Raw genomic sequence first — 25,796 nt, forward strand, 5'->3', positions numbered from 1 at the left:
TAACAACTTTTTGTAACTATCCAATCACTGAATATCACTTTCAATCCCTTATTTGCATATGTGGACCTGAGTGAAAACTATCTGCAGTATCACCCCTGCTGGCTCAGGGTGAGAACTTCAGTACATAACACGTTCCAAAACCAAAGCTTTCTGAAACCAAGGCGCGCTTTCCCATAGAAAGTAATGCAAAACGGATTAATCTGTTCCAGGCTTTTAAAAACAACCCCTAAAACAGCAATTCAGCACGGGTTTTACTCTCTAACGAGCCACTGGTTCATAAAATGAAAGCAATAAACAAGGCACTGCAGTCACACAATCCATCAATCAGTAGCTGAACTAGGTTCCACACAGTCACAAAAACAAATGAACTGAAAAAGCCTCAAAAACACAAAAATAAATAGCAAAACCAAAAGCGCCAAATACCCTGGTACCTTGGTTCTCGAACTTAATCCGTTCCGGAAGTCCGTTTGACTTCTGAAATGTTCGAAAACCAAGGCACGGCTTCCGATTGGCGCAGGCGCCCCGGAACCAATAGCCGACAGCCGCATCAGACCTTCAGCTTCCGGAAAACGCTTGCAAACCGGAACACTTACTTCCGGGTTTTCGGTGTTTGGGAACCAAGGCGTTTGAGTACCAAGGTACCACTGTATATGGCTCACAAAGCCCAGGAGGCAATTGGGGCAGACCTTTCGGCCTCATAGGCGAAGGAGGAGGAACCCCATAATATGCAGCATAAAAATATTGAGAGACTGCGAAGGAAGCAAAATCAGTCACTAGCCATAGCAATAAAATAAATTAAAACAGTACTGAAGATAGAGGTAAATACATAAGTATAGAAAATACATTTTGGGGGTTTACATCTATACAAATAATAGATCTTATTCTTATTGCTAAAAACCTTGCAGTTTTTGCTGTCACCTGATCATCTTGATCTGCTGAAATAAAGGACATTGTAGGCAATGGTTGAGTGACCCGTCATGGGCAATAATAGAAGGGTAATAGCCTCGCTCCTCAAATCTTTATAAAAAATCCTCTCCTGCACATTTCATTTTTTTTTCCAAAATTTTTATTAGGTTTTTTTAATAAAAGAGATACAAAAATGAAAAACAGCATTGTTTGTGTCTTTACAAAATTTCATAACATCTTTGGACTTCCTCGCGTCATCCGCTCGCACTTACATTGTTCATAAAATTTTTCAAGCAAATTACCATCTTATTTGTAATCTTATAACCAATCATTACAATATAGTCTAATAATACTCATCTAATTTAGTGATGGCCAATTGTTTATAATCAAGCATCCTTCTTAGCATTCCATCAAATTACAATAATTTTGTAGATAAATCTTAAATTTCTTCCAATCTTCTTCAATCCTTTCTTCTCCCAGGTCTCGAATTCTGCCAGTCATTTCCGCCAGCTGCATATAGTCCATCAGCTGCATCTGCCATTCTTCCAGCGTGGGTAGATCTTGAGTTTTCCAGTTCTTTGCGATGAGTATCCTTGCTGCCATTGTTGCATACATAAAGAAAGTTCTGTCCTTCTTTGACACCTTCTGGCCGACAATACCCAGAAGGAAGGCCTCTGGTTTCTTAGTGAAAGTATACTTAAATACCTTTTTCAGTTCATTATATATCATTTCCCAGAAGGCCTTCACTTTAGGGCAAGTCCACCAGAGGTGAAAGAATGTTCCTTCATTTTCTTTACATTTCCAACATTTATTGTCAGACGAGTGGTATATTTTGGCAAGCTTAACTGGGGTCATGTACCATCTGTATATCATTTTCATTATATTTTCTTTCAAAGCATTACATGCAGTAAAGTTTAGCCCAGTGGTCCACAACCTTTCCCATTCCTCAAACATAATGTTATGCCCAATGTCCTGTGCCCACTTTATCATAGCCGATTTAACCATTTCGTCTTGTGTGTTCCATTTCAACAGCAAGTTATACATTCTTGAAAGTACCTTAGTCTTAGGTTCTAACAGTTCGGTTTCCAACTTCGATTTCTCCACCTGGAACCCTAGCTTTTTGTCATTTTTAAAAACTTCTTTAATCTGAGCGTAATGTAACCAGTCTCGCACTTTATACTTCATTTTTTCCATACTCTGCAAAGTAACATTTCAAAGTAACAAAGCGTTTATTGTTTCCTGACACAAGAAAAGCTAAATGCTGCTATCTACTATCGACTTCAAGTCTCTGCAGTAAAGATACACAGGTACAGAAAAATCCACTATCTCCAGGCTAGCTGTGTAAAAACCCACAGTCTCTTCTCCTGACTCTCGGCAGTTCAGAGTCAGACCCGGACACGCAAACAGGACTTGCCCCAGGCCAGGGCACAGCAAACCAGGCACAACATCAAGGCATAGACGTAATGATAGCAAAATGCCCTAGGGACTATTACAGGTGTCTCCCCACTTATCTGCAAGATGAGAACTGAGTGCAGGGTGTAGACCAAAGGTGGACAAACTGCCCCAGAAGAAACAGGATGTGTCCCCCACCAGGGGTACTAGTAAAGGTAAAGGGACCCCTGACCATTAGGTCCAGTCGTGACTGACTCTGGGGTTGCGGCCCTCATCTCGCTTTATTGGCCGAGGGAGCAAGCATACAGCTTCTGGGTCATGTGGCCAGCATGACTAAGCCTCTTTTGGCAAAACCAGAGCAGCGCACGGAAACGCTGTTTACCTTCCCGCCGGAGTGGTACCTATTTATCTACTTGCACTTTGACGTGCTTTCGAACTGCTAGGTTGGCAGGAGCAGGGACCGAGCAATGGGAGCTCACCCCATCGTGGGGATTCAAACCACCGACCTTCTGATCAGCAAGTCCTAACCCACAGCACCGCCTGCGTCCCACCAGAGGTACTACCCCTCCCCTAACACCCCATACATTATTTTTGTTGTTTAGTCATGGCCAACTCTTGGTGACCCCCTGGGCAAGAGCACGCCAGGCACTCCTGTCTTCCACTGCCTCCCGCAGTTTGGTCAAACTCATGCTGGTAGCTTCGAGAACACTGTCTCTACATTATGCCTAATTATACATTACACAGACACCTATACATGGCACAGATACAATACACTAACAGAAGGGGATGGATTTATTTCCTTTATTGTGTAAGCCACCTGCAATCAGCACTGGTGACCTGAATTATTCACACCTCTGGTTAAATATTCAAAGCGGATTTTGAAAATGGGGCCTACGCACTGAGTGGGGTGTGTGAGACAATTACTATTTTCCGAGATTATCTTCTCTTTCTCTCCTTGCCCCCGCCCGTGTTTAATATTCTCCCAGGAATTCAGATTCAATTTTTCTTACAGCAGGTTTGACAATGCATTGACTCTAATTCAATTACTAACAGCGCATCGGTAATCGTTTGGATTTCAGGCAGGTACTGATTCCTCCACACATTTATTGCTTTCTGCCAGCCAGCTCTACATGTTTTTATTTATTTTAGTAAATCTCCTTTTTGTCAGCTTTAAGCAACAATAGCCCACCAGAAGCCCCCCCCCCCTCAAGCACTGGGGATTTAACAAACGAACAGAAAACCCTAAAGGGAGATACATTCCAAAGAAAACATTAGGGAAAGTTTGCTACAGTATCTGCAAAGGCAAAAAAAAATATCAAACCACCTGCAAGCTGCAAGCTCTTCATGCATTTTGTATTTGATAGAGTTGGAAGGGAACCCAAAGCTCATCTAGACCAACCCTGCAATGCACTCTCTGTATTTGAGAGTAGGGGATGGGCAGAAATCACACAGCTGTCGGTGTAAGTGCTCAGAAGGATCCAACAGGCTTCAAAACAAGTATTGCAAGTCCACAAAATAATAAAATGACACTATCCAGCAGTGTTTTTGAGTACAGTCGTACCTTGGAAGTCAAACAGAAGTCCATTCGGATTCCAAAACGTTTGGAAACCAAAGCGCAGCTTCTGATTGGCTGCAGGAACCTCCTGCAGCCAATCGGAAGCCCCGCCAGACATTTGGCTTCCAAAAAGAGTTCACAAACCGGAACAGTCCTTTTCAGGTTTGTGGCATATGGGAGCCAAAACGTCTGAGAACTCAGCTGTTTGAAAACCAAGGTACGACTGCACTGCTAATATACTCGTGACAACCGTTCACCTCCATGGGCTACAAGTGTTCTAAATGTGCAAGAAATCTCCACGGAAAGAGGGAAGATTCACACTTCCCTCCTGCCGAATCTGCTGCAAACAATGTAGGACATTCATCTCTCAGGCATGCATATCAAAAACATATCATAAGACAGTAGGAAACGTCTTGCTCGATTAGTTCATTCGGCTCCCAGCAGAAGCCAGCCAGATCTTTCTGGAAGAAAAATGAGCTGGGCGTGAAGCTGTGAGCTGTTTCACTCCCTCTCCAGCACCAGGCAATATTCTAGATACAGCGGTACCTTGGTTCTCAAATGCCTTGGTACTCAAACAGCTTGGAACCCAAACACTGCAAACCTGGAAGTAAGTGTTCCGGTTTGCGAACTTTTTTTTGTGGCTCTTTTTGTTTTGTTTTTGTGACGGTGTGGAACCCAGTTCAGCTACTGATGGATTGATTGATTGTGTGACTGCAGTACATTGTTTATTGCTTTAATTTTATGGATCCATGGTCTCGTTAGATAGTAAGATTCACGTTAAAATTGCTATTTTAGGGGTTTTGTTTTGCGACTGACGTGGATCCAAATTAGTCAGACTTTATTCAGTAATGCTTAACAGCACAGATGCAAAAGACTCTGTAGGAATATTTCCATTAGCGCACCCCTTATACAGTGGTACCTCGGGTTACAGACGCTTCAGGTTACAGACTCTGCTAACCCAGAAATAGTACCTCGGGTAAAGGACTTTGCTTCAGGATGAGAACAGAAATTACATGGCGGCGGCAGCAGGAGGCCCCATTAGCTAAAGTGGTACCTCAGGTTAAGAACAGTTTCAGGTTAAGAATGGTCCTCCAGAACGAATTAAGTTCTTAACCCGAGGTACCACTGTATAAGAAATATATGTCATCTTAGCTGTTTATTCGCAGGCCAACCACCTTCTGCAACCCCAGCACCTCACCATATCTCATCCAACAACAGTCCTTAAAAACATTTTGCTGATTTCCGGAATATTAGCCTTGTTTCGCCATCCTAGGCAGTTTTTTATATTAATTTTGCTGCAAAAAGGTGTGAGATTACGATATTGTATTTATTTGCATTACCTAGCAGTGTTTCCCAAACTTGGGTCTCCAGCTGTTTTTGGACTACAACTCCCATCATCCTTGCTAGCAAGACCAATGGTCAGGGATGATGGGAATTGTAGTCCAACAGCAGCTGGAGACCCAAGGTTGGGAAACACTGACCTAGAGCCTGTTCTACTGATGGCGAAACAAGGCTAATATTCCGGAAATCCTTGTTTTAGAGTCTGTGAAAGGATTCTGTGGAACTGTAACAACCCCTCATGTGGATTATTGGACTCTATGAAGAGACAGGTGGAATAGACACTTATACACTTATGTATGGACCTTATGCATGAACTGACTAGAGAATGAACTGATCCACTGGGTCTTCTGCTTTTTTCGTTGAACTTTATGAGACATCCGCTGAAATCTACGATTTGATACAATGAATAGTATACCTTATTTATTCAAAAGTACAGCCGGTTACGTCTTGTGTGTTTATTGAGTATGTTTCATGTAACCATAGGTTTGTTGTTGTTGTTGTTGTTTTGTTCCGATTGTGGACTAGGAATGTGGTCACAACTGAAACCACGTCAGTCGCAAAACACACCTGGCAAATTTCTTACACTGTTCAATGCTAAAGCCTGGGTTTCCCAGGGGAAAGTCAGGGAGGGAAATGGAGGTGTGGAGACCCTACTTGCCCACGGACTGTCTTGCCAGAGTGGTGCATGCTCTGGTTATCTCCCGCTTGGACTACTGCAATGCGCTCTACGTGGGGCTACCTTTGAAGGTGACCCGGAAACCGCAATTAATCCAGAATGCGGCAGCTAGATTGGTGACTGGGAGCGGCCGCCGGGACCACATAACACCCGTCCTGAGAGATCTGCATTGGCTCCCAGTACGTTTCCGAGCACAATTCAAAGTGTTGGTGCTGACCTTTCAAGCCCTAAACGGCCTCGGCTCAGTATACCTGAAGGAGCGTCTCCACCCCCATCGTTCACCCCCTGAGGTCCAGCTCCGAGGGTCTTCTGGCGGTTCCCTCATTGCGAGAAGTGAGGTTACAGGGAACCAGACAGAGGGCCTTCTTGGTAGTGGCGCCCGCCCTGTGGAACGCCCTCCCTTCAGATGTGAAGGAAATAAGCAGCTATCTTCTCTTTAAAAGAGATCTGAAGGCAGCCCTGTTTAGAGAAATTTTTAATATTTAATGCTGTATTGTTTTTAACACTTGATTGGGAGATGCCCAGAGTGGCTGGGGAAACTCAGCCAGATGGGCGGGGTATAAATAATAAATTATTATTATTATTATTATTATTATTATTATTATTATTATTATTATTATTATTATAAATACCCCTAAAGAGAGGAGGAACCAGAAAAGAAGGCCTGTCCCAGACTGGTAGGTGTTGGTTAAGGGAGATGCGAATGAAGTCATCTTCCCTTCTTCCTAGCTCATGGAAATGGTCTCAACCAGGCATAGGGAAACTCCAGCCCTCCAGATGTTTGGGACTACAATTCCCATCATCCCTGACCACTGGTCCTGTTAGCTAGGGATGATGGGAATCGTAGTCCCAAACATCTGGAGGGCTGGAGTTTGCCTATGCCTGGACTCTCAACGGATGATTGAATGTGTGGGTCCCCACACCAAGGGGAGATTCTCTGTTTAATTTAAGCTCGAAGCAAACTCAAGTTTCACAACGATCTTATTCAGGCGCAGTTAAACCCATAATAACTTCAGCTATAATTAGAAAGTAGGATGGGAGTAAGAGCAGCAGCAACGAAGAATAATTGCATCAGCATGTAGATTAAAAGGGGATGCCAACCAGTTTCCACGAGAGAGAGAGGGGGGGGGAATCCAGTGGAATTAATTCCAGGAAAATAAAGCGTAGCGCAAGCTGCCTTAAAGAAACACACACCGGGACACGTTTTTGGCACTGCAAACCTTCCTGCAAGGTGGGGGAAACTGGAGAAAATGTCAAGTATTCTTGATTGAAAGCAGTGCAGCTTGAGTGTTCATTTGGCATTCGGACTAATTAGCAAGATCAGCATTAGTATTATTTTTTGTAGGAAGGGGAGAAAGAGGTGCAACTGAATTCAAACTACAAGGACATTCGGAAGAACTTTCTGACACTCAGAGCTGTTCGAGAGCGGAACGTTCTCACTCGGGACGTGGTAGACTCGCCTTCTATAGAGGTTCCAAAAACAGAGTTTGTATAGCTTGTATAGATTTACAGCGGTACCTCGGGTTACATGCGCTTCAGGTTACAGACTCCGCTAACCCAGAAATAGTACCTCGGGTGAAGAACTTTGCTTCAGGATGAGAACAGAAATCGTGCAGCAGCGGCGGCAGCAGGAGGCCCCATTAGCTAAAGTGGTGCTTCAGGTTAAGAACAGTTTCAGGTTAAGAACGGACCTCCGGAACGAATTAAGTACTTAACCCGAGGTACCACTGTACGTCCCAGTGAATGTTGATGCTGCAGTGATGGCAGTAGCAGAGAGGCGGCCGCCACCTTGACCTCAACTGCCATGTTTCCCCTTCCACCAAGGCGTCTATCTCCTTTCTCCATGAGCCTGGGCAGCCCTTGAGTTGTTGGTTCTTCGGTGCTGGTGGGGGTAAGTGGCGGTGAGGCTCGGGCAGCGCGATGCTTCCCTTCCCATCGGAGTGGCCCCAATCCCATTCCTGCACCTGAGAGCCCCTGCACCACCATCATATGGGGACTTCAGAGCAGCTCCTGAAGCCAGCCAGAGCCAACCGCTCCGGGCTGCTGAGACGGCCACTGTTGCGTTTCCTGGGGACATTAGATGAAATCCGGGGACATTCCGGGGATGGAATTTGTCCGGGGACTTATTCGCAAATCCGGGGACTGTCCCTGGGAAATGGGGACTTCTGGTAACCCTGTGCTAGACTAAGACTATAGTTCCCATCATTCCTGGCCATTCTCCATGCTGACTGGGGCTGATTGCAGACGGAGTCTAAAAATCACTGATTTCCCAGTCCAAAGCCTCTGGCAGTGATTGGCTGAGCTACCCTGATGTCACAGAAGACAGAGGTTCCATTGGCTGAACTGCTGAATTCTTGAACCTTTCCCTCTGAGTTGATCCCCATTCATTTGCCTATTATTATTATTATTATTATTATTATTATTATTATTATTATTGCTATTATTAGAACATCTTCAGCCGAAAGACAGGCAGAATGAAACCAGGGCATCCTTCATAATTTTTTTTTGAAAAATATGGAAAACGTTATTTGCAATCTCGCGTTTGGGGCAGAGATTAGTGCTGAAAAACTGATCGCGGCAACACTAGCAAAAACCCCAGCAGTCTCTGCATATGAAATCCAGGATGGTGTCAGTCAAAAACTGCATTTCCTTTTAGGTCTCTTCCCCACACCTACCCGCCAATAAACTATTTATATTAGGCAAAAAGAAGTGGAAAATATGACTTGATTTCTAAACAAACTAAACGCTCCTCCAGATGACCTGTTTATTGAACGTTCTTCCTGATTTACTTGCACAAGGCTTACGCAGAGGTTAGATTATTTCCTTTCTTCATTGAACATTCATTCTGATTTGTTTGCAGGAAGATTAAACAAGAGGCCTTCGCCCTGGTTTTCCTTGCACTGGGGTCATTCATCTTTCCGGCCATCATTTGTTCACCTCACACTTTTCCATATATTTTCCTTTTTTTAAAAAAAAGATTTTCCCCATTGCTTTCTAAGCTGCAAATATTCCCCCTCTTTTAAAGCTGATTTGTTGCACTAGCGGAACAGAGTGCTTTAATTGTGCAACCTTACAGCATCTTAAAAAGTAGAGACATCACCTTGCCAACAAAGGTCCGAATAGTAAAAGCTATGGTTTTCCCAGTAGTGATGTATGGAAATGAAAACTGGACCATAAAGAAGGCTGATCGCCGAAGAATGGTTACTTTTGAATTCTGGTGCTGGAGGAGACTCTTGAGAGTCCCATGGACTGCAAGAAGATCAAACCTCTCCATTCTGAAGGAAATCAGCCCTGAGTGCTCACTGGAAGGACAGATCCTGAAGCTGAGGCTCCCAGACTTTGGCCACCTCATGAGAAGAGAAGACTCCCTGGAAAAGACCCTGATGTTGGGAAAGATGGAGGGCACAAGGAGAAGGGGATGGCAGAGGATGAGATGGTGGGACAGTGTTCTCGAAGCTACCAGCATGAGTTTGACTAAACTGTGGGAGGCAGTGGAGGACAGGAGTGCCTGGCGTGCTCTGGTCCAGGGGGTCACGAAGAGTTGGTCACGACTAAACGACTAAACAACAACAACAAATTCATGGCACTTGCTCGCATGCTGCTTGCAAAATAATGACAGTCTGGATTTGGCGTTCTGTTTTCAGTTTATTTTATTTAAAGCGGGGGCAGTTTAAATAGTTCTGCAGGCGATACCTAGCTTGTGGGCTGCATCTCATTGAGGAGAATCGAGCCGAGATGCCAGTTTCAATGCATCTGATGTGCACAAGACACAACAGTCAATCTCTTGAATGCATCCTGATTCACCAGCAGCCCAAGAGGACCAGCAGATCTGCATGGTTTGCAAGTCTGGTTTGTCTATAGTGAACACGCAGGTATTCTGGATGGGAAATGAAGGCTGCAACTAGGGGTGGAGGGATAAATTCAATCCACTTTCCATTTCAAGGTGAACCTCCCTAATTTGCACTTTCGAAACACTACCTGAACCTATCAATTTTGCATCTCCCTGAATTTTGCAATGCAGTTCTCCAGCCAATTAACATGTACAGAAATGTAAAGAGTAGAGTAAAGCAAGCATTAAAAGGTGTATTGTTGGCAAAAAAATCATATGCAGTGTATTAGGGACTACAGTGGTACCTTGGTTCTCAAACGCCTTGGTACTCGAACAACTTGGAACCCAAACGCTGCAAACCTGGAAGTGTTCCAGTTTACGAACTTCTTTCAGAAGCTGAACGTGCTCCGTTTTGAGTGTTACACTTCCGATTTCAGCGCTACACTTCGGTTTCAAGGGTTATACTGAGGTCTGTCTGTTTTTGCTATTTATTTTGCGTTTTTGCGACTCTTTTGTTTTTGTTTTTGTGACTGTGTGGAACCCAGTTCAGCTACTGATCGATTGATTGTGTGACTGCAGTACATTGTTCATTGCTTTCATTTTATGGATGCATGGTCTCGTTAGAGAGTAATACTCATGTTAAATTGCTGTTTTAGGGTTTTTGCTTTTAAAAGTCTGGAACGGATTAATCCATTTTGCATCACTTTCTCTAGGAAAGCACACCTTGGTTTTGGAACACTTTGGTTTTGGAACAGATTTCCAGAATGGATTAAGTCTGAGTACCAAGGTACCACTGTATGCCAACAAAGGCTGAATGAATGAATGAATATCAGGGGGAAATTACTTTGCAGTAATGTATATAGTAGGCCAAATTGCATACAAATAGAATGTATAACCTGCTGTTAAAATGGAATACACAAGACGAAATGGTTAAATCGGCTATGATAAAGTGGGCTCAGGACATTGGGCATAACATTATGTTTGAGGACTGGGAAAGGTTGTGGACCACTGGGCTAAACTTCACTGCATGTAATGCTCTGAAGGAAAATGTAATGAAAATGATATATAGATGGTACATGACCCCAGTTAAACTTGCCAAAATATACCATTTGTCTGATAATAAATGCTGGAAATGTAAAGAAAATGAAGGAACATTCTTTCACCTCTGGTGGACTTGCCCTAAAGTGAAGGCCTTCTGGGAAATGATATATAATGAGTTGAAAAAGGTGTTCAAGTATACCTTTACTAAGAAACCAGAGGCCTTCCTTCTGGGCATTGTCGGCCAGAAGGTGTTAAAGAAGGACCGAACATTCTTTATGTATGCAACAACGGCAGCAAGGATACTCATCGCTAAGAGCTGGAAAACTCAAGATCTACCCACGCTGGAAGAGTGGCAGATGCAGCTGATGGACTATATGCAACTGGCCGAGATGACTGGCAGAATCCGAGACCTGGGAGAAGAGAGGGTTGAAGAAGACTGGAAGAAATTTAAGATCTATCTACAAAAATATTGTAATTTGGTTGAATGTTAAGAAGGATGCTAGATCATAAATAATTGCCTACCACTGAATTAGATCCGAATTTGACGATAAGTGAGATTAAGGAAAATATAAATCTTTTGGAGAACTGCTAGATTCTACTTAAATGAGCGGATATAAGATTGTAAACAAGATGGTAATTTGCTTAGAAAAACCTTTTGTAACGATGCAAGTGAGAGCGGGAGACGTGAGGGAGTCCAAAGAAGCGATGAAATTATGCTATGATATAAATAATGTTGTTTATTATTAATGCATTTGAATTTGAAAATCTTAATAAATATTTTTTTTAAAAAAAACAAATTGCATACAAATATGTGCATATTTAAATAATATTAATATTAACAACAACACCACCACTACCATAAAGTAGGGTTGCCATACACCCGGAAGTTCCCGGATATAGCCAAAACATTGCAGTAGGAAGCAGAGTCTGGGAAAATCCAGAATTAGACGCCAGAAGTATAGCTCAACAACTTTGGGCAAAACTACCGTGGATTTTCACTTTTTGAAATATGGCAACCCTAACAGAAACATAGGGAACGCGGGTGGCACTGTGGGTTAAACCACAGAGCCTAGGACTTGCCAATCAGAAGGTCGGCGGTTCGAATCCCCGCTACGGGGTGAGCTCCCATTGCTCGGTCCCTGCTCCTGCCCACCTACCAGTTCAAAAGCACATCAAAGTACAAGTAGATAAATAGGTACCACTCCAGCGGGAAGGTAAACGGCATTTCCATGTGCTGCTCTGGTTCGCCAGAAGCGGCTTAGTCATGCTGGCCACATGACCCGGAAGCTGTACGCCAGCTCCCTCAGCCAATAAAGTGAGATGAGCGCCGTAACCCCAGAGTTGGCCACGACTGGACCTAATGGTCAGGGGTCCCTTTACCTTTAACATAAACATGCGCTAAAATGCTAGGCCTTTATTTTTTGTGCTTTTTATATTTTGTCGGGAGCCACCCAGAGTGGATGAGGCGACCCAGTCAAATGGGTTGCATAGTAATCATCACAAACTAATATGGAGTGCTGAACTCAACAATGGAAAAATGAGAAACAGAAAAACTGAAATAGATATTTTTGCACCTTCCTGTGCTGTAACCCTGCCGCCTCTCTTGCTACATGTTCTTAGCTGGGGGCAACACCCCTAGAAATTTAATCAGATGCTACTGCCTTCTGGCCATCCTCTTAGCTACAAAGTCTGAAAAAAATTCTCAGAGCCTGCTTGCTAGAAACGCAGCCCCATTCATCTCATCGGGATCCCCTTCTGAGTCGACTGGCTTAGGATTGCATTGAAAGCCAGCGAGACCAGAGATTTACCGAGGACTGGGATAAATTTACAGAGTATATTAAGAATATATGTGAAGCTCAATTAACATTTGTAGGTTTTCAAGAAGCTCTGGGATAATAATGGAAAGAAATATTGTTTTATAATAATTGTTAAGATTAATTTGGTTAAAAAAAACCAAAACAATACAGATGCAAGAAATGTGAACAATTGTGAAAACATGAAAATTTCCAGAAAGGCTGAAGGAAGTCTGAAAGTGGAAAGATTTGAATTGGATGTATAATTCAAATGGAATGTTTTTCTTTTATTGTTAAATTTGAAAATTTTATAAAAAATTTTTTTTTAAAAAAAAAGGATTGCATCGAAAGCTTCCCATCTACTCACGAGCTGGCAGCGCCACCTCCGAGTTCTGTGTTATAAACCGCTCTGGAAGTTTCCCCTCCCTGACATTGAGGAAAACAGGTGGAGAGTTTCCAGAGACAATGCTCGTAAAATATCACAGCCAGAGCAGAAAGCCTGGCTGGCAGAATGCCGCAGACAAACTACAGCCTCCGGTATTAGAACCATGAAGTGTGAGATGCTAGGATCGACTCTGTCTGCAGGCAGAGGTTGTTGCTGTTTAAGTGTTGCATGCAGACGATACCAGGTTGAATTCCTAGCATCTTCAGGTAGGGCTGCGAAAACCTCTTACCCTGAAAACCTGGCGAGCCTCTGCCAGTTAGTGCAGACACTATTGAGAGACTAACAGGGCAAATTCCTATGTAATAATAATAATAATAATAATTTATTATCTTTACCCCGCCCATCTGGCTGGGCCTCCCCAGCCGCTCTGGGCGGCTTCCATAGAAACCAAAAATACAGTAAAATATCACACGTTAAAAACTTCCCTGAACAGGGCTGCCTTAAGATGTCTTCTGAATATCAGGTAGTTGTTTATCGCTTTGACATCTGCTGGAAGGGCGTTCCACAGGGCGGGCGCCACTACCGAGAAGGCCCTCTGTCAGGTTCCCTGTAGCTTTGCTTCTCGCAATGAGGGAACCGCCAGAAGGCCCTCAGCGCTGGACCTCAGCGTCCGGGCAGAATGATGGGGGTGGAGATGCTCCTTCAGGTATACTGGACCGAGGCCGTTTAGGGCTTTCAAGGTCAGCACCAACACTGACTTCTATGTTCCCGTGACTTCTTCCTGGTAGATCACAGCTGACCAGCTTGATCCTATACAGTGCTAAAGGTAAAGGTAAAGGGACCCCTGACCATTAGGTCCAGTCGTGGCCGACTCTGGGGTTGTGGCGCTCATCTCACTTTATTGGCTGAGGGAGGCGGCATACAGCTTCCGGGTCATGTGGCCAGCATGACTAAGCCGCTTCTGGCGAACCAGAGCAGCGCACGGAAACACCGTTTACCTTCCCGCCGGAGCGGTACCTATTTATTGCACTTTGACATGCTTTCGAACTGTTAAGTTGGAAGAAGCAGGGACCAAGCAACGGGAGCTCACCCCGTCGTGGGGATTCGAACCGGCGACCTTCTGATCAGCAAGCCCTAGGCTCTGTGGTTTAACGCACAGCACCACCCACGTCCCTATACAGTGGTACCTTGGGTTAAGACCTTAATTCATTTGGAGGTACATTCTTAACCTGAAACTGTTCTTAACCTGAGGTGCCACTTTAGCTAATGGGGTCTCCCGCTGCCGCCGCCTTGCAATTTCTGTTCTCATCCTGAAGCAAAGTTCTTAACCCGAGGTACTATTTCTGGGTTAGCGGAGTCTGTAACCTGAAGCGTCTGTAACCCAAGGTACCACTGGATATAGTCACTCATACCTTGTGTTCAGCCCCCCCCCCCCAAATTGTGCATCCTGGGCTACCCCCCCCAATCTTCTCCTTTGGCGATCACTCGTAGCCGAATAAGATTGTCTTCCATAAAGACGGTTTTAACAGTGAGTCCGTAAGTGACTGTGGAGGCCAATTCTGGATCCACACGTCCTTCCACAGTGGGGACATTGGTTTCCGGGGAGGAGTTGATCACGGTGTGGATTTGCATGCCTTCCTCTTAGCACGTTTCTCCCTTGCGTCCTGAGTTCAAGTGTCTTCAAAACCCATGACACCTTCAGTAAAGGCTGTTCTCCAACTGGAGCGCTCGCAGGCCAGTGTTTCCCAGTTGTCGGTGTTTATAAACACCGACAAGTGTTATAAACCCCTCCAATACTCTGTTTCCTGGCCCAACCTGACTGGAATCTTTCAGCAGGTCCTTGAAAAATTAAAGAAGACCAGCCCAGACAATTTCTAGGGTATTTGGGAGGAAAATAACCCCCCTTGTAATGACCGCCACTTTCCACAACAAAGGAACAGCAGTAAACTGTAATTGAAACGCACGAAGCATGCAGTTGCAGAACATCAAAAATGTGTGATTGTAAGTGTGGGAGGAGGGAAACAATGCACACAAATTCAATGGGGCAGCACAATGTCTCTTTACCACTACAATAGTTGAGTTCGTAGATCATCACCCTTCTCTTGCTTTTGTAACCAGTTTCGCTGCAAACCAGGCTGCTCCTTGTGGCCCCAGAAAGTTTTAGGAATCCAAGGATTGTATCCCTGTCTCTCTAATCAATTGTGAAAGAACCCCTCTGGACTACATAGCACAACTGCCTGGAAAATACAGTGGTACCTCGGGTTACATACGCTTCAGGTTACACACGCTTCAGGTTACACACTCCGCTAACCCAGAAATAGTGCTTCAGGTTAAGAACAGAAATTGTGCACTGGCGGCAGCAGGAGGCCCCATTAGCTAAAGTGGTGCTTCAGGTTAAGAACAGTTTCAGGTTAAGTAGGGACCTCCGGAACGAATTAAGTACTTAACCCGAGGTACCACTGTAATAATAATCATGAGCCCGGCTGCTAGATCAAGCGAATGACCTATTAGGACTGAGCGTTATTTGGTTTTCAACGTTGTGATATACAGTGGTACCTCAGGTTACATACGCTTCAGGTTACAGACTCTGCTAACCCAGAAATAGTGCTTCAGGTTAAGAACTTTGCTTCAGGATAAGAACAGAAATCGTGCTCCGGTGGCGCGGCAGCAGCAGGAGGCCCCATTAGCTAAAGTGGTGCTTCAGGTTAAGAACAGTTTCAGGTTAAGAACGGACCTCTGGAACGAATTAAGTACTTAACCCGAGGTACCACCGTATCACCAGCTAAACATCACAATATACCGATAAATCACAATGTCTGAAATAAGGATGGGGCTATGTAGAGACACTGGCTGGCCTCCACACACTGATTTTTGCACAACACACATACGCACCATTTTTCAATATATATTGCCGGGTCAAAAATGATGGAACGGGTATCACGATATGGACTTCAAACCAGTTTTGGACAACATACGGATACATTGTCCTGTCCTACAGCCCCTCCAACCCAACATTATGTCCCCAGTGGTCAGCTAGATGTCTAGGAAAAGCCCACAAGCCGAACCTCAGCAGGACAGCAACTATCCCCACTTGCGAGCCCCAGAAAGTGGTGTCCGCAGTGGGGAAGAACATAGGCACTATGGTGAGAAGCCACCGAGAGTCTTCTCCACGTCCTTCTTAAAGCCATCTCACCTTCCTACTAGGACTGGTAGGTAATGAAATAAATAAGAAAGACTGTAAACGTTTCCAATACGCAGTAACAGCAGCGAGAATACTTCTGGCCCAAAGATGGAAACAGGAAGAAATACCAACGGTGGAAGAATGGAGAATGAAATTGACTGAAAATGCAGAATTCGATAAACTAACAGGGAAGATTCGATATCAGCGAGACCAAAAGTTCATCGAGGACTGGGGGAGATTTACAGATTATCTGAAAAGCATATGTGATGAACAGATAATGCTTGTTGGTTTTCAAGAGACTCTGTGAAAAACTAAGAAATACTGTAAAAAAGAGAATAAGAGGGGAGAAGTGATTCTTAAAGGCAATACTAAGTTTAGAAATGCGTTAATAATATAAATTTAAACGAAAGATTGGCAGAGAAACTGAGGGAAGTCAAAAAATAGATGAATGTGTGACAAAATGTGAATTGATTGTATAAAATTGTTTTTGAAAATGAATAAAAATATTATAAAATAAATAAATAAAGCCATCTCATTTGGTTTCCATAACTACATCTTGCTGTGGAAGAATGTCATAATTCTATTCTGCAATGTGGCGGGAATGTGCTTCCTTTTGTCTGTCCAGAATCTCACAACCATCACAGCTTCGCTGGCTGCCTTCCTTCCTAGAGAGCTGGAGAAAAACTCCACTTTTCTCTGCATCGGGCAAAATTGTGTACAAATAGCTCTCATCGCCAGACAAAGTTGCATACACTTCTATCATAACAGTCTCTTTTCTTCGCTGCAAAAGCCTCGAGTGTTTCAGCCGTTGCTCAGAGGGAGAAGATGCTTGTCCTTTTTCTGCACCTTTCCCATGTCTACAAGGGCGAAACGATTTTGTGTGCAACTTGTTGTTTTCTGCGTTTTCTTCGCTCCCAGCCCTGCGCTCCTTCCTCTGTGGCTCACACCGCTCATCCCAAATTGGTCTCCCCTTTCTCTCCACAAACTGCTACCATTTCCCAAGCTTAGTTCCCACTGTTCCACAGGAGCAGCCAAATCTTTCGCACATCTGCGCACCTCTCCAAACAGTAAGTATCGCAAGGTCCTATTCTGGCGAAAGGACGCCGGCCTGAATTGAAAGGAAGTTTTAAAAGGATTCTAATATGAATCACACATGCTCTCAGGGATACTGTATATGCCTTGCATTCCTAGCCTCTAGATATGGAGAGTCCTGCAGGTTTTTTTGTGGGGGGGGGGGGCGAGGATTAAATAAGATTTCCCTTCAAACAGCGAAGTATGCAGCAGGTCCCCCCCCCCATTTACACAATTAAATATATATATATTTATGGGTAATTAATCCAGATCTCCTTTCTGATGATGGCTGGATAAATTTTGATGGCACTTGGTGCAATTTTTTTATCATTCAAAACATCATACACTCTTTTACACCTTCTGCACTAATTTATAAGTCACACACCAGGAAGAATTTTGCTAAGTTAACAATGCCGTCCTGTACGTGCCTGCTTAAAAATAAACCCTGTTGTACACAATGAGACCTAGTACCCTGCTAAATGTGCATAGGACCTAGACAGGTTTCCGATGAAAGAGGCTGGAGATTAAAGGTCCACACTATCAATAGTTGGTGGGTGCTGGGCACCCTAAATTCCTGGGTCTAGAAGGTGTTAGAATTTTATTAAGCCTTCGGGTGTTAAAACTGTATTAATCTGTGTATTAGACACTTCTAAATCCTCTGGAATCAGCTTGTGTTTATAGCTAATTAAGCCAGTGTAAGGTGATAGCCTGCGGTAATGTGCCATTAGCACAACAGAGGATCAAAGGAATTATGGCAAATGAGCAGGGCCAACAGCTTACAGTAGAGAGCATGAGAAGCAATGTCAGCTAGAAGCTTAGAGAGTTTAGGAGCGATATAACACAGAGGTAAGGGACGTGGGTGGCACTGTGGGTTAAATCACAGAGCCTAGGACTTGCTGATCAGAAGGTCAGCGGTTCGAATCCCCGCGACGGGGTGAGCTCCTGTTGCTCAGTCCCTGCTCCTGCCAACCTAGCAGTTCAAAAGCACATCAAAGTGCAAGTAGATAAATAGGAACCGCTCCGGTGGGAAGGTAAACGGCGTTTCTGTGCGCTGCTCTGGTTCGGCAGAAGCAGCTTATTCATGCTGGCCACATGACCAGCTGTACACTGGCTCCCTCGGCCAATAAAGCGAGATGAGCGCTGCAGCCCCAGAGTCAGTCACAACTGGACCTAATGGTCAGGGGTCCCTTTACCTTTACTAACACAGAGGTAAAGTAGCAAGCTGCAGAAAAAGTCAGAAAGCACAAGGGCTGGTGACTGTCTGAATCCAGGGCTGTGTCTATGGGAGAACCAAGACTGTCCTGTGCAGCCTTCCATCGTAGGCTCAGGGCGCACATGTGTGTAAATAAACCACGTATCAAAAAGACACCACAAACTCCACTCTGCCCCATTTCCAAAAGGAAACACAGGTCCTGAGTAAGTTCACCTGGAACTCCTGACATCCCAAACTGCTTGGAGATTGGAGCGGCAGGCAATAATATGTTCTAGCTGCATGTGTGAATGTATATATTAAGACACATGCTAGTCAAAGTCTGAGATTTCGTGAATGCTGACAAAGGTTATCAGCGCCTATGAAAAATGCATTTCCTATTCTTTGCAAAGAGGGGGGCATACTGTGAAGTGAGGATTTCAAACACCAGACAGATAAAGCCCCAGAGGCTATGCGATATCTTTTCTCAGAAAAAGGTGGGCACAGCTTTCTCTTGGGAAAGTTTCAGGTGAGAGGTAAGGTCATCATTTTTTTCAGAGAGCCGAAAGTGATTGTCTTTTTAAAATTATTATTCATTGGGTTTCTAGTTTGCTTCCTGGCCATTCACCCAAAGGTGCTTGCAAAACATCTCCTGCGATATAAAATAAGCCGTCATTAAAACCAGCGATTTGCAGAGCATTTTCCTGCCGGTATAAAGGTTTTCTCAAAACAAAAGCCTTCTTCAAAATGGATTGTTTGGGGCTAACCTTCCGGAGGTGCCCAAATGTGTTAACTTTTGCTGGGCAAGGAATTTCTGCATGTAGGGGTGCAAACAAGCATTACTGCCCCAGAATATATGCAGAGACATCATTGCCCCAAACATACAGAGCTCCTGCTTCCCGCAAATATAAACACATTTATATTTGCCTGTAAATTCTGGAGCAAACTGGTATTTAAAATACAGTCCCCTACAATAACTGCCTGTCAGAGGTAACATCAGGATGAGCATGCTAAGACTATGGACAACAATACTTCTCCCCTTAGATCTTCAAATATGCCCTTTATATATATATATATATAATCCCATTGCCTCTTTTCAGACACAGGTCTAGGATGTCCTGCTTAGGGACACGAGATCGAATGAAGCAAACCCAGAAGCAATGATTTCTATCCCTGCGACCATACAGGTCAGAAGGATTCTGGAGCAGAGCTTGAGTTTAACACCAGGGAGAAGATGCTTCTTTGCAAAACAGTACCCAGGTGTGTTTTTTTCCCCTTCCACCTTTAACAGTACAGGGGTACATTGCATCAAGTATCTATACTTGATGAGTGGTAATGACATTTTCTCACTGCTTAGCAGGTTGATACCAGGGGATAACCTACTGGTGGCTTTGCGATACGGGCTAGATTCCTAACGTATGCTGTTAAGCACTTGGTGAATTTTTCAACTGTAGCAGAATTCTTACAACCGTCCTGCTTCCTTCTCCAGCTTTCAGATCCAGTGTGGATGCGTGGCAGAAATCCCACCAACCTGGGAAGGCAGATGAGCTACATATCCACTGCCTGAGGTCTTTTTTGATCAAGAGATACCATGGATCAAACCCGTTTGCAGTGTGTTCTCTACTGCAGAACTACGGCCTGTCTGCAACCCTTCAAGGTTGACTTGCTGTTGCAACCTGATCCTATTTAGCATGTTCTGTTGGATCCAGAGGGACTTATTTTCTGTACAATTCCTACCCTATACGTGGTTACTCAGGACTAAGTCCCATGGTGTTCAGGGAGATTTACTCCCCAGGAAATGACTTTCAGGCTGCAGGTTGAGTACCAGGTCTCTCCCATCTGCAAAATGAATCAGCCTTGCAGGGTGGTTGTGAAGACCGGCCATAATGTGCTTTTTAAAAAATGTAAAATTATTGAGAAGATCAAAACCCTTTGGCTGTCAGACACGGGAACAGCAAAATACACATTTAACACATATTCGTGATGGACAGCAAACAGACCCTTAAAGTCTTTTGAAATGTACCATGAATGGCAAGGCCAGGCAAATCCCGCAAGCATTTCTCCATCTTTCCAAAAGTTTAGTGAACTTTAAAGGGTTCACTGGTGGTTCTCAGCAGAAGGCAAGGATGGAGCCCTGAAAGTCAAGTTTTCACCCCCAGATTCAGCTACCGCTACCATTGCAACTTTTAAAACTGAAAAGCGAAATAAGCCTCCTTTTCCGTCTCTATGAAAGTTGCTGCTGTCAATTGCTTCTAGGGTAGGAAACACAAAATTTACAGCTGGTGTCTCCTGTCGGAACAGCTCCAGCTATGCACAGACTTTCAGGTGACACCAGACAGAAGGAAAGAGTTGCAAAAATGCAGGTATGGAGGGCCAAAGGTGTCCTGTTTGATAGCAGCTTACTCACAAAGGTTGTTTTATTATTATTACTTTAAAAGGATGGTGCTGGACATCTGTATATGGAAGCTGTTTAGGAGGAAAGAACGGTTCTGTTATTTCACAGTGGAAACCACCGACGCCAAGCAATTCAGACACGCTTGTAAATAGCAACCAACAAAAATATGCATTTAGCAGAGTTCGGGTTTTTTTTTTCTTCGTTGTTTAAAGGCAGCGCAAAGTTGTTGGGTTTTTTTTACACAGCTCACGTCGTTAGTCAGAAAGGAAATTGCTCCTGTCGTTGGAAACAACTGCTCAAAAAGCGAGCCTGCCAAAAGAGGAAGAAAACATAGAAAGAAACCTTAAACCTGTGTGACTTACCAGCCCGAAGACGGAACTAAGCACCGTGCAGCATATGACCAGACCCAAGCTGTGATACATCAGATAGGATCCCATAGCCAAACAGAGACTGTCTGCAACATCCAAGAAGTCTCCAAAAGGCTGGATTGTCCGGTAATCCTGTCGCCGTGTTCCTTGAGTTACCTGCAGACCCCAGTTTGTTGGTGGGGGTTTCGGGGTTTCGGGGGGGGGGAAGGTGGGGCGAGGTGGCAGAGTTAGCCCCAAAGGCAGGAGGCGAGGAAGAACAGCTCTTTGCCTCGCTTTCTCATGACTGAAGAGTTTCAAAGGGGTCGGAAGAGGCAAAGCGAGAAGCAGTGCATGGAAGGGGGGGTGCTGAGTGCCCCAAGAAGACACAGCCTCAGTCCCTGGTGGCAGGGCTTTCTGCCTGAACACATCTGTCCCCTGGCTGACAAATCACATCCATATGTCAAAACTGCTATTCCGTTTCCCTTTTCTTTTACTTTTTTTCTCTCAAGAGGCAGTGGGAAGTTCAAACCATTTCTTTGTTAAACACAAACACACTCTCTCAGAAGGGGCGGGGGGGAAGGGGTGGAGGGGAGGGGTTGGGGGAGTTGTAAAGTGGGGGGGGGAAGGAGGAGGAGGGAAAGAGCTTGAAACCACTAGGTTTATTTTTAGCAGCAGTGATTTTCTCGAGCAGGTCTCTAAAGTCTGTTAAATGGGGGGGGGGGGATCTCTTCTGGAGTTTTTGCAGAAAACAAGCACAAAAAGTAAACTAGGTTTCCCTAAGGGAGCCTGAAATCTTTTGCTTTTCCCGCTCCCAGTTCAGAATTACGTGCTGTTTCCAAAAGCAAACAGGCCCTGGTAGCTTTGTGGAGGAACAGCTCCGATGCGCCTCGCCTGGCTCCCGAGTCTCTCAATCATAAATACCTTCGTGCCTTCTCCTTCTCCATCTCCTCTCTTTACTTTGCAGAGCTTCCAAAATTAAAAAAAAAGGGGGTGAAACCCGCCGCCGATTGAATGAAGCGTGGAAACGTGGAGCGGGCTGAAGGGTTTCCTTTTAAAAGGCGCCTGGCGGTCTTGCAGCTTTTTTTTCCTTTCCTTTTTCTGGCGGGGGGTGGGCAGTAGAAAAGAAGGGGGCCAGAAATCCCTCCAGACCTTCTCTCTGCCCCGCGATCCACAAACCTGCAAGAACTCCGAACCGGTGCCTCCGGCGTCGCTCAGCAGCGCAATCGGCGACGAGGGAAGAAGCGGAAAAAGGCTGTTAACGTGGAGAGAGAGAGATAGAAAAAGTGGTGGCTCTCGCGTTCCTGCTTGCTCCTCGCCTCGCCTCGCCTGCCGCTGCTGTTGGCTGCTGGATCGACTTGCAGCCTCCTTTTTCGAAATGAACACGCTGACAGTCTGTTTACTTCCACATCCACAGAGAAGGGGAGGTGTGCATTTCTCTCTCTTTTTGCGGAAAGCCGAGAGCCCGTTTCCATTAGGCGGCGGCGAGCAAAAGCGCACGGCGTCCGCGCCAGCCAGGGCGCATCTTTGCCCAAGGAAAAGCTCCGAAGGTCGCGAGAAACTCTTCAGAGGCCGCCGTGCGCTCCTTGTTTTCCTGCGGAGAAAGATCCCAGGCATTCAATTCAATTCAAGTCTCTCTCTCTCTCTCTCTCTCTCTCTCTCTCTCTCCCCACGCCCCTTCTGCTCCCCTCTGTTGGAACTGACCAGCTTCGTCCGCTCCCTCGAGCAACAGCGCTTGTCAAATTCTATCCAGCGGGATGCGTAAAATCCGCCAGACCCAAATCGATTTCTCCAACGGAGGCCGAGGGGAGCCCCTGTGTTGGGGAGGGGAAGGGGCGGCAGGGGAGGGGAGGGGGAGGTCCCGATCCCGCGCAGGTTTACGCGGGAGTAAGCCCCGCGCTCATGTAAGCGTGCTTGGGGATTGCAGAGTCGTGCCAAGGAGTGCGTTACAGTCTTTTTCCGGCAGCCCAACATTACAAGAAAAATTGTTAGTGTGGCTTCAGAAACTGAACCCGAGGGAAAGTTATTCTCCGCCGCGCACGGTGGATGGACTTTTTGCGGGACGCAGTGCGCTTAAAATGGCCCGAGGCTGTGCGCTTTCACTCGGGAGTAAGTCTCGCCGGATCCGACGGGGTTTACTACGAGGTAAGCGTGCACAGGGTGTGTGCAGTTGGACATCTGTATTCCTACCTATGCATGCTTACTCGGGACTGCATGGGGAGGGGGACTTCCTCGCAAGTAATTGCATCAATGGAACCGGTGCATTATAGCCCGGGTCTCATAGTGCGTTTACTCAGACGTAAGCACCACTAAATTCAGCAGGGACTGGTTTCCAGCTTAACTGCAGTGCATACGAGCTGGCAACTTTAAGCGCGTCTACTCGGAAGGAAGCCCCGGCGTTTGCAGCGGGACTTACTCCCAGAAAGTGAATGCATGGGATTTTGGCAATGATGCGTTGAAAACTCTCCGTTATCTTTTTTTTCGGAGGAGGGGGGGACTTAGCATTTTTGAGAATGGGCGAGACAGGATTGAGCACCACATGAGCTCTGCAAGAATCTCCAAGGCTGGTATCTTCCTCAGAGTAGACCCATTGACATCAACGGCCACGGCTCACTGAATAGGCCCCTTCATTTTCAATGGGTCTACTCTAGGTTGGTTTTTTTTTTTTTTAAAGCAGAGTTGGACGCCACCCTAAGTCCATCTTGAGAAAGCAAAATTATTATTGAGAGTTTAAATAGCTCCAGATCGGCTTGAATGGGGCGCCTTCAGCAGACTTTATGAAAAGGGTCTCTCTCCAAGACTTCCTGTAAAAGAGGGAGAGAGGACGGCTGCTAACACAACCTCCTTCTCTGAGGCTCTCAAGGAAGAGATGTGTGTGCGTAACCAGGAGCCAGCTATAAAAGCCCCCAGCCGGTGGAAATGGCCCCCATTGGCGGCCTGAGCCCACCACGTGACCCGCAGGCAGGCAACCGCAAGGCTAGAATGGCCACACCCCTTACCCACCCCCTCCCCTCCTCCTCCTCCTCCTCCTTCTCTAGGTGGGAGGGGAAGCGGTTGCTGCTGCTGGAAGTTGCAGCTTTTGCCCGTGGCTCCAGAATCTCAGCAAACTCAAATCCTTGGATTGACGTGGGGAGAAATATATTAAATTCCTGCATTGCAGGCGGTTGGACTGGACCAGGGCCGGATTTACGTATAAGCTAAACAAGGTACAGTGGTACCTTGGGTTACAGACACTTCAGGTTACAGACTCCGCTAACCCAGAAATCGTACCTGGGGTTAAGAAAGAAATACATTTTTTGGACACTACTATAAAAATACAGGATGGGCGCATAGACACCACCTTATACCGTAAACCAACTGACCGACAAACATATCTACATGCCTCTAGCTACCATCCCAAACATACCAAACAGTCCATTGTATATAGCCAGGCACTACGTTACAGCCACATCTGTTCCAATTCTACAGACAGAGACTCTCACCTAAGAGATCTACAGCAAACCTTTTTAGAACTAAAATACCCCGCAGATGAAGTTAGACAACAGATCAACAGAGCCAGACTGATACCCAGAGAGAACTTGCTGCAAGACAGACCCAAAAAAGAAAATAACAGAACACCTCTAGTCATCACATACAGCTCCCAAGTTAAAACAGTACAACGCATCATCAGAGATCTACAACCTCTCCTGGACAATGACAGTTCTCTTTCTCAAGCTCTGGGAGGAAGACCTTTCATTGCCTACAGACAGCCACCCAATCTTAAACAACTCCTAACCCATAATAATACTACAACCAGACCTAACACGGACACTGGCACCAGAGCCTGCAATAAACCCAGATGCCAACTTTGCTGCCACATACACCCGGACAACACCATTACTGGCCCCAACAACATCACACATACCATCTCGGGACTATTTAATTGCTCATCGTCTAACATTGTGTATGCCATCAAATGCCAACAGTGTCCTTCAGCTCTCTATATTGGACAAACAGGCCAGACCTTACGCCAAAGAATAAACGGACATAAATCGGACATCAGGAATCACAAGACAGAGAAACCAGTAGGAGAACACTTCAATCTCCCAGGACATTCTATACAAGATCTCAAAGTAGCTGTTTTACTACAAAGGAATTTCAGAAATAGACTGGAAAGAGAAGCTGCTGAATTGCAACTTATCACCAAACTTAAAACCATGGAAACACCTGGTCTGAACAAAGTCCTTGGATTCTTATCTCATTATACATGACAAAGCCATTTTTCACCTTCTCACCCCTTGCTTTTTCCTGTAAGACCTATTGCAGTCGTTAAGAGTCGCCAACAGGCTCATCACAGCTATCTGCCAATCACCCATCCCCACCACCCTTCTGAGTAATAGCCCTCCCCACCTTCTCACTATATAGAAGGGTCTGGAAACTTCTGTTTCAGTGTATCTGAAGAAGTGTGCATGCACACGAAAGCTCATACCTAGAAATAACTTAGTTGGTCTTTAAGGTGCTACTGGAAGGAAATTTGTTTTGTTTTGACTGGGGTTAAGAACTTTGCTTCAGGATGAGAACAGAAATCGTGCTCCGGCGGCACGGCAGCAGCGGGAGGCCCCATTAGCTAAAGTGGGGCTTCAGGTTAAGAACAGTTTCAGGTTAAGAATGGACCTCTGGAATGAATTAAGTACTTAAACCAAGGTACCACTGTATAAC

The 25,796-nt window shown here is 45.2% G+C and overlaps 1 protein-coding gene across 1 annotated transcript in view; it reads right to left on the reverse strand.

Annotated features, from left to right (window-relative positions):
- Positions 1-22,906, reverse strand: part of PTH1R (parathyroid hormone 1 receptor) — a 129,848-nt gene extending 106,942 nt beyond the window's left edge. The window contains exon 1 of the mRNA XM_083704198.1: positions 21,117-22,906. Within this exon, the coding sequence (XP_083560324.1) occupies positions 21,117-21,191 (75 nt within the window). The 5' untranslated portion in view covers positions 21,192-22,906. The remainder of the gene's footprint in view (positions 1-21,116) is intronic.
- Positions 22,907-25,796: the final 2,890 nt, after the last annotated feature.

This window comes from Podarcis gaigeae, assembly GCF_964106915.1.
Source record: "Podarcis gaigeae genome assembly, chromosome: 12".
Lineage (NCBI taxonomy): Eukaryota > Metazoa > Chordata > Lepidosauria > Squamata > Lacertidae > Podarcis > Podarcis gaigeae.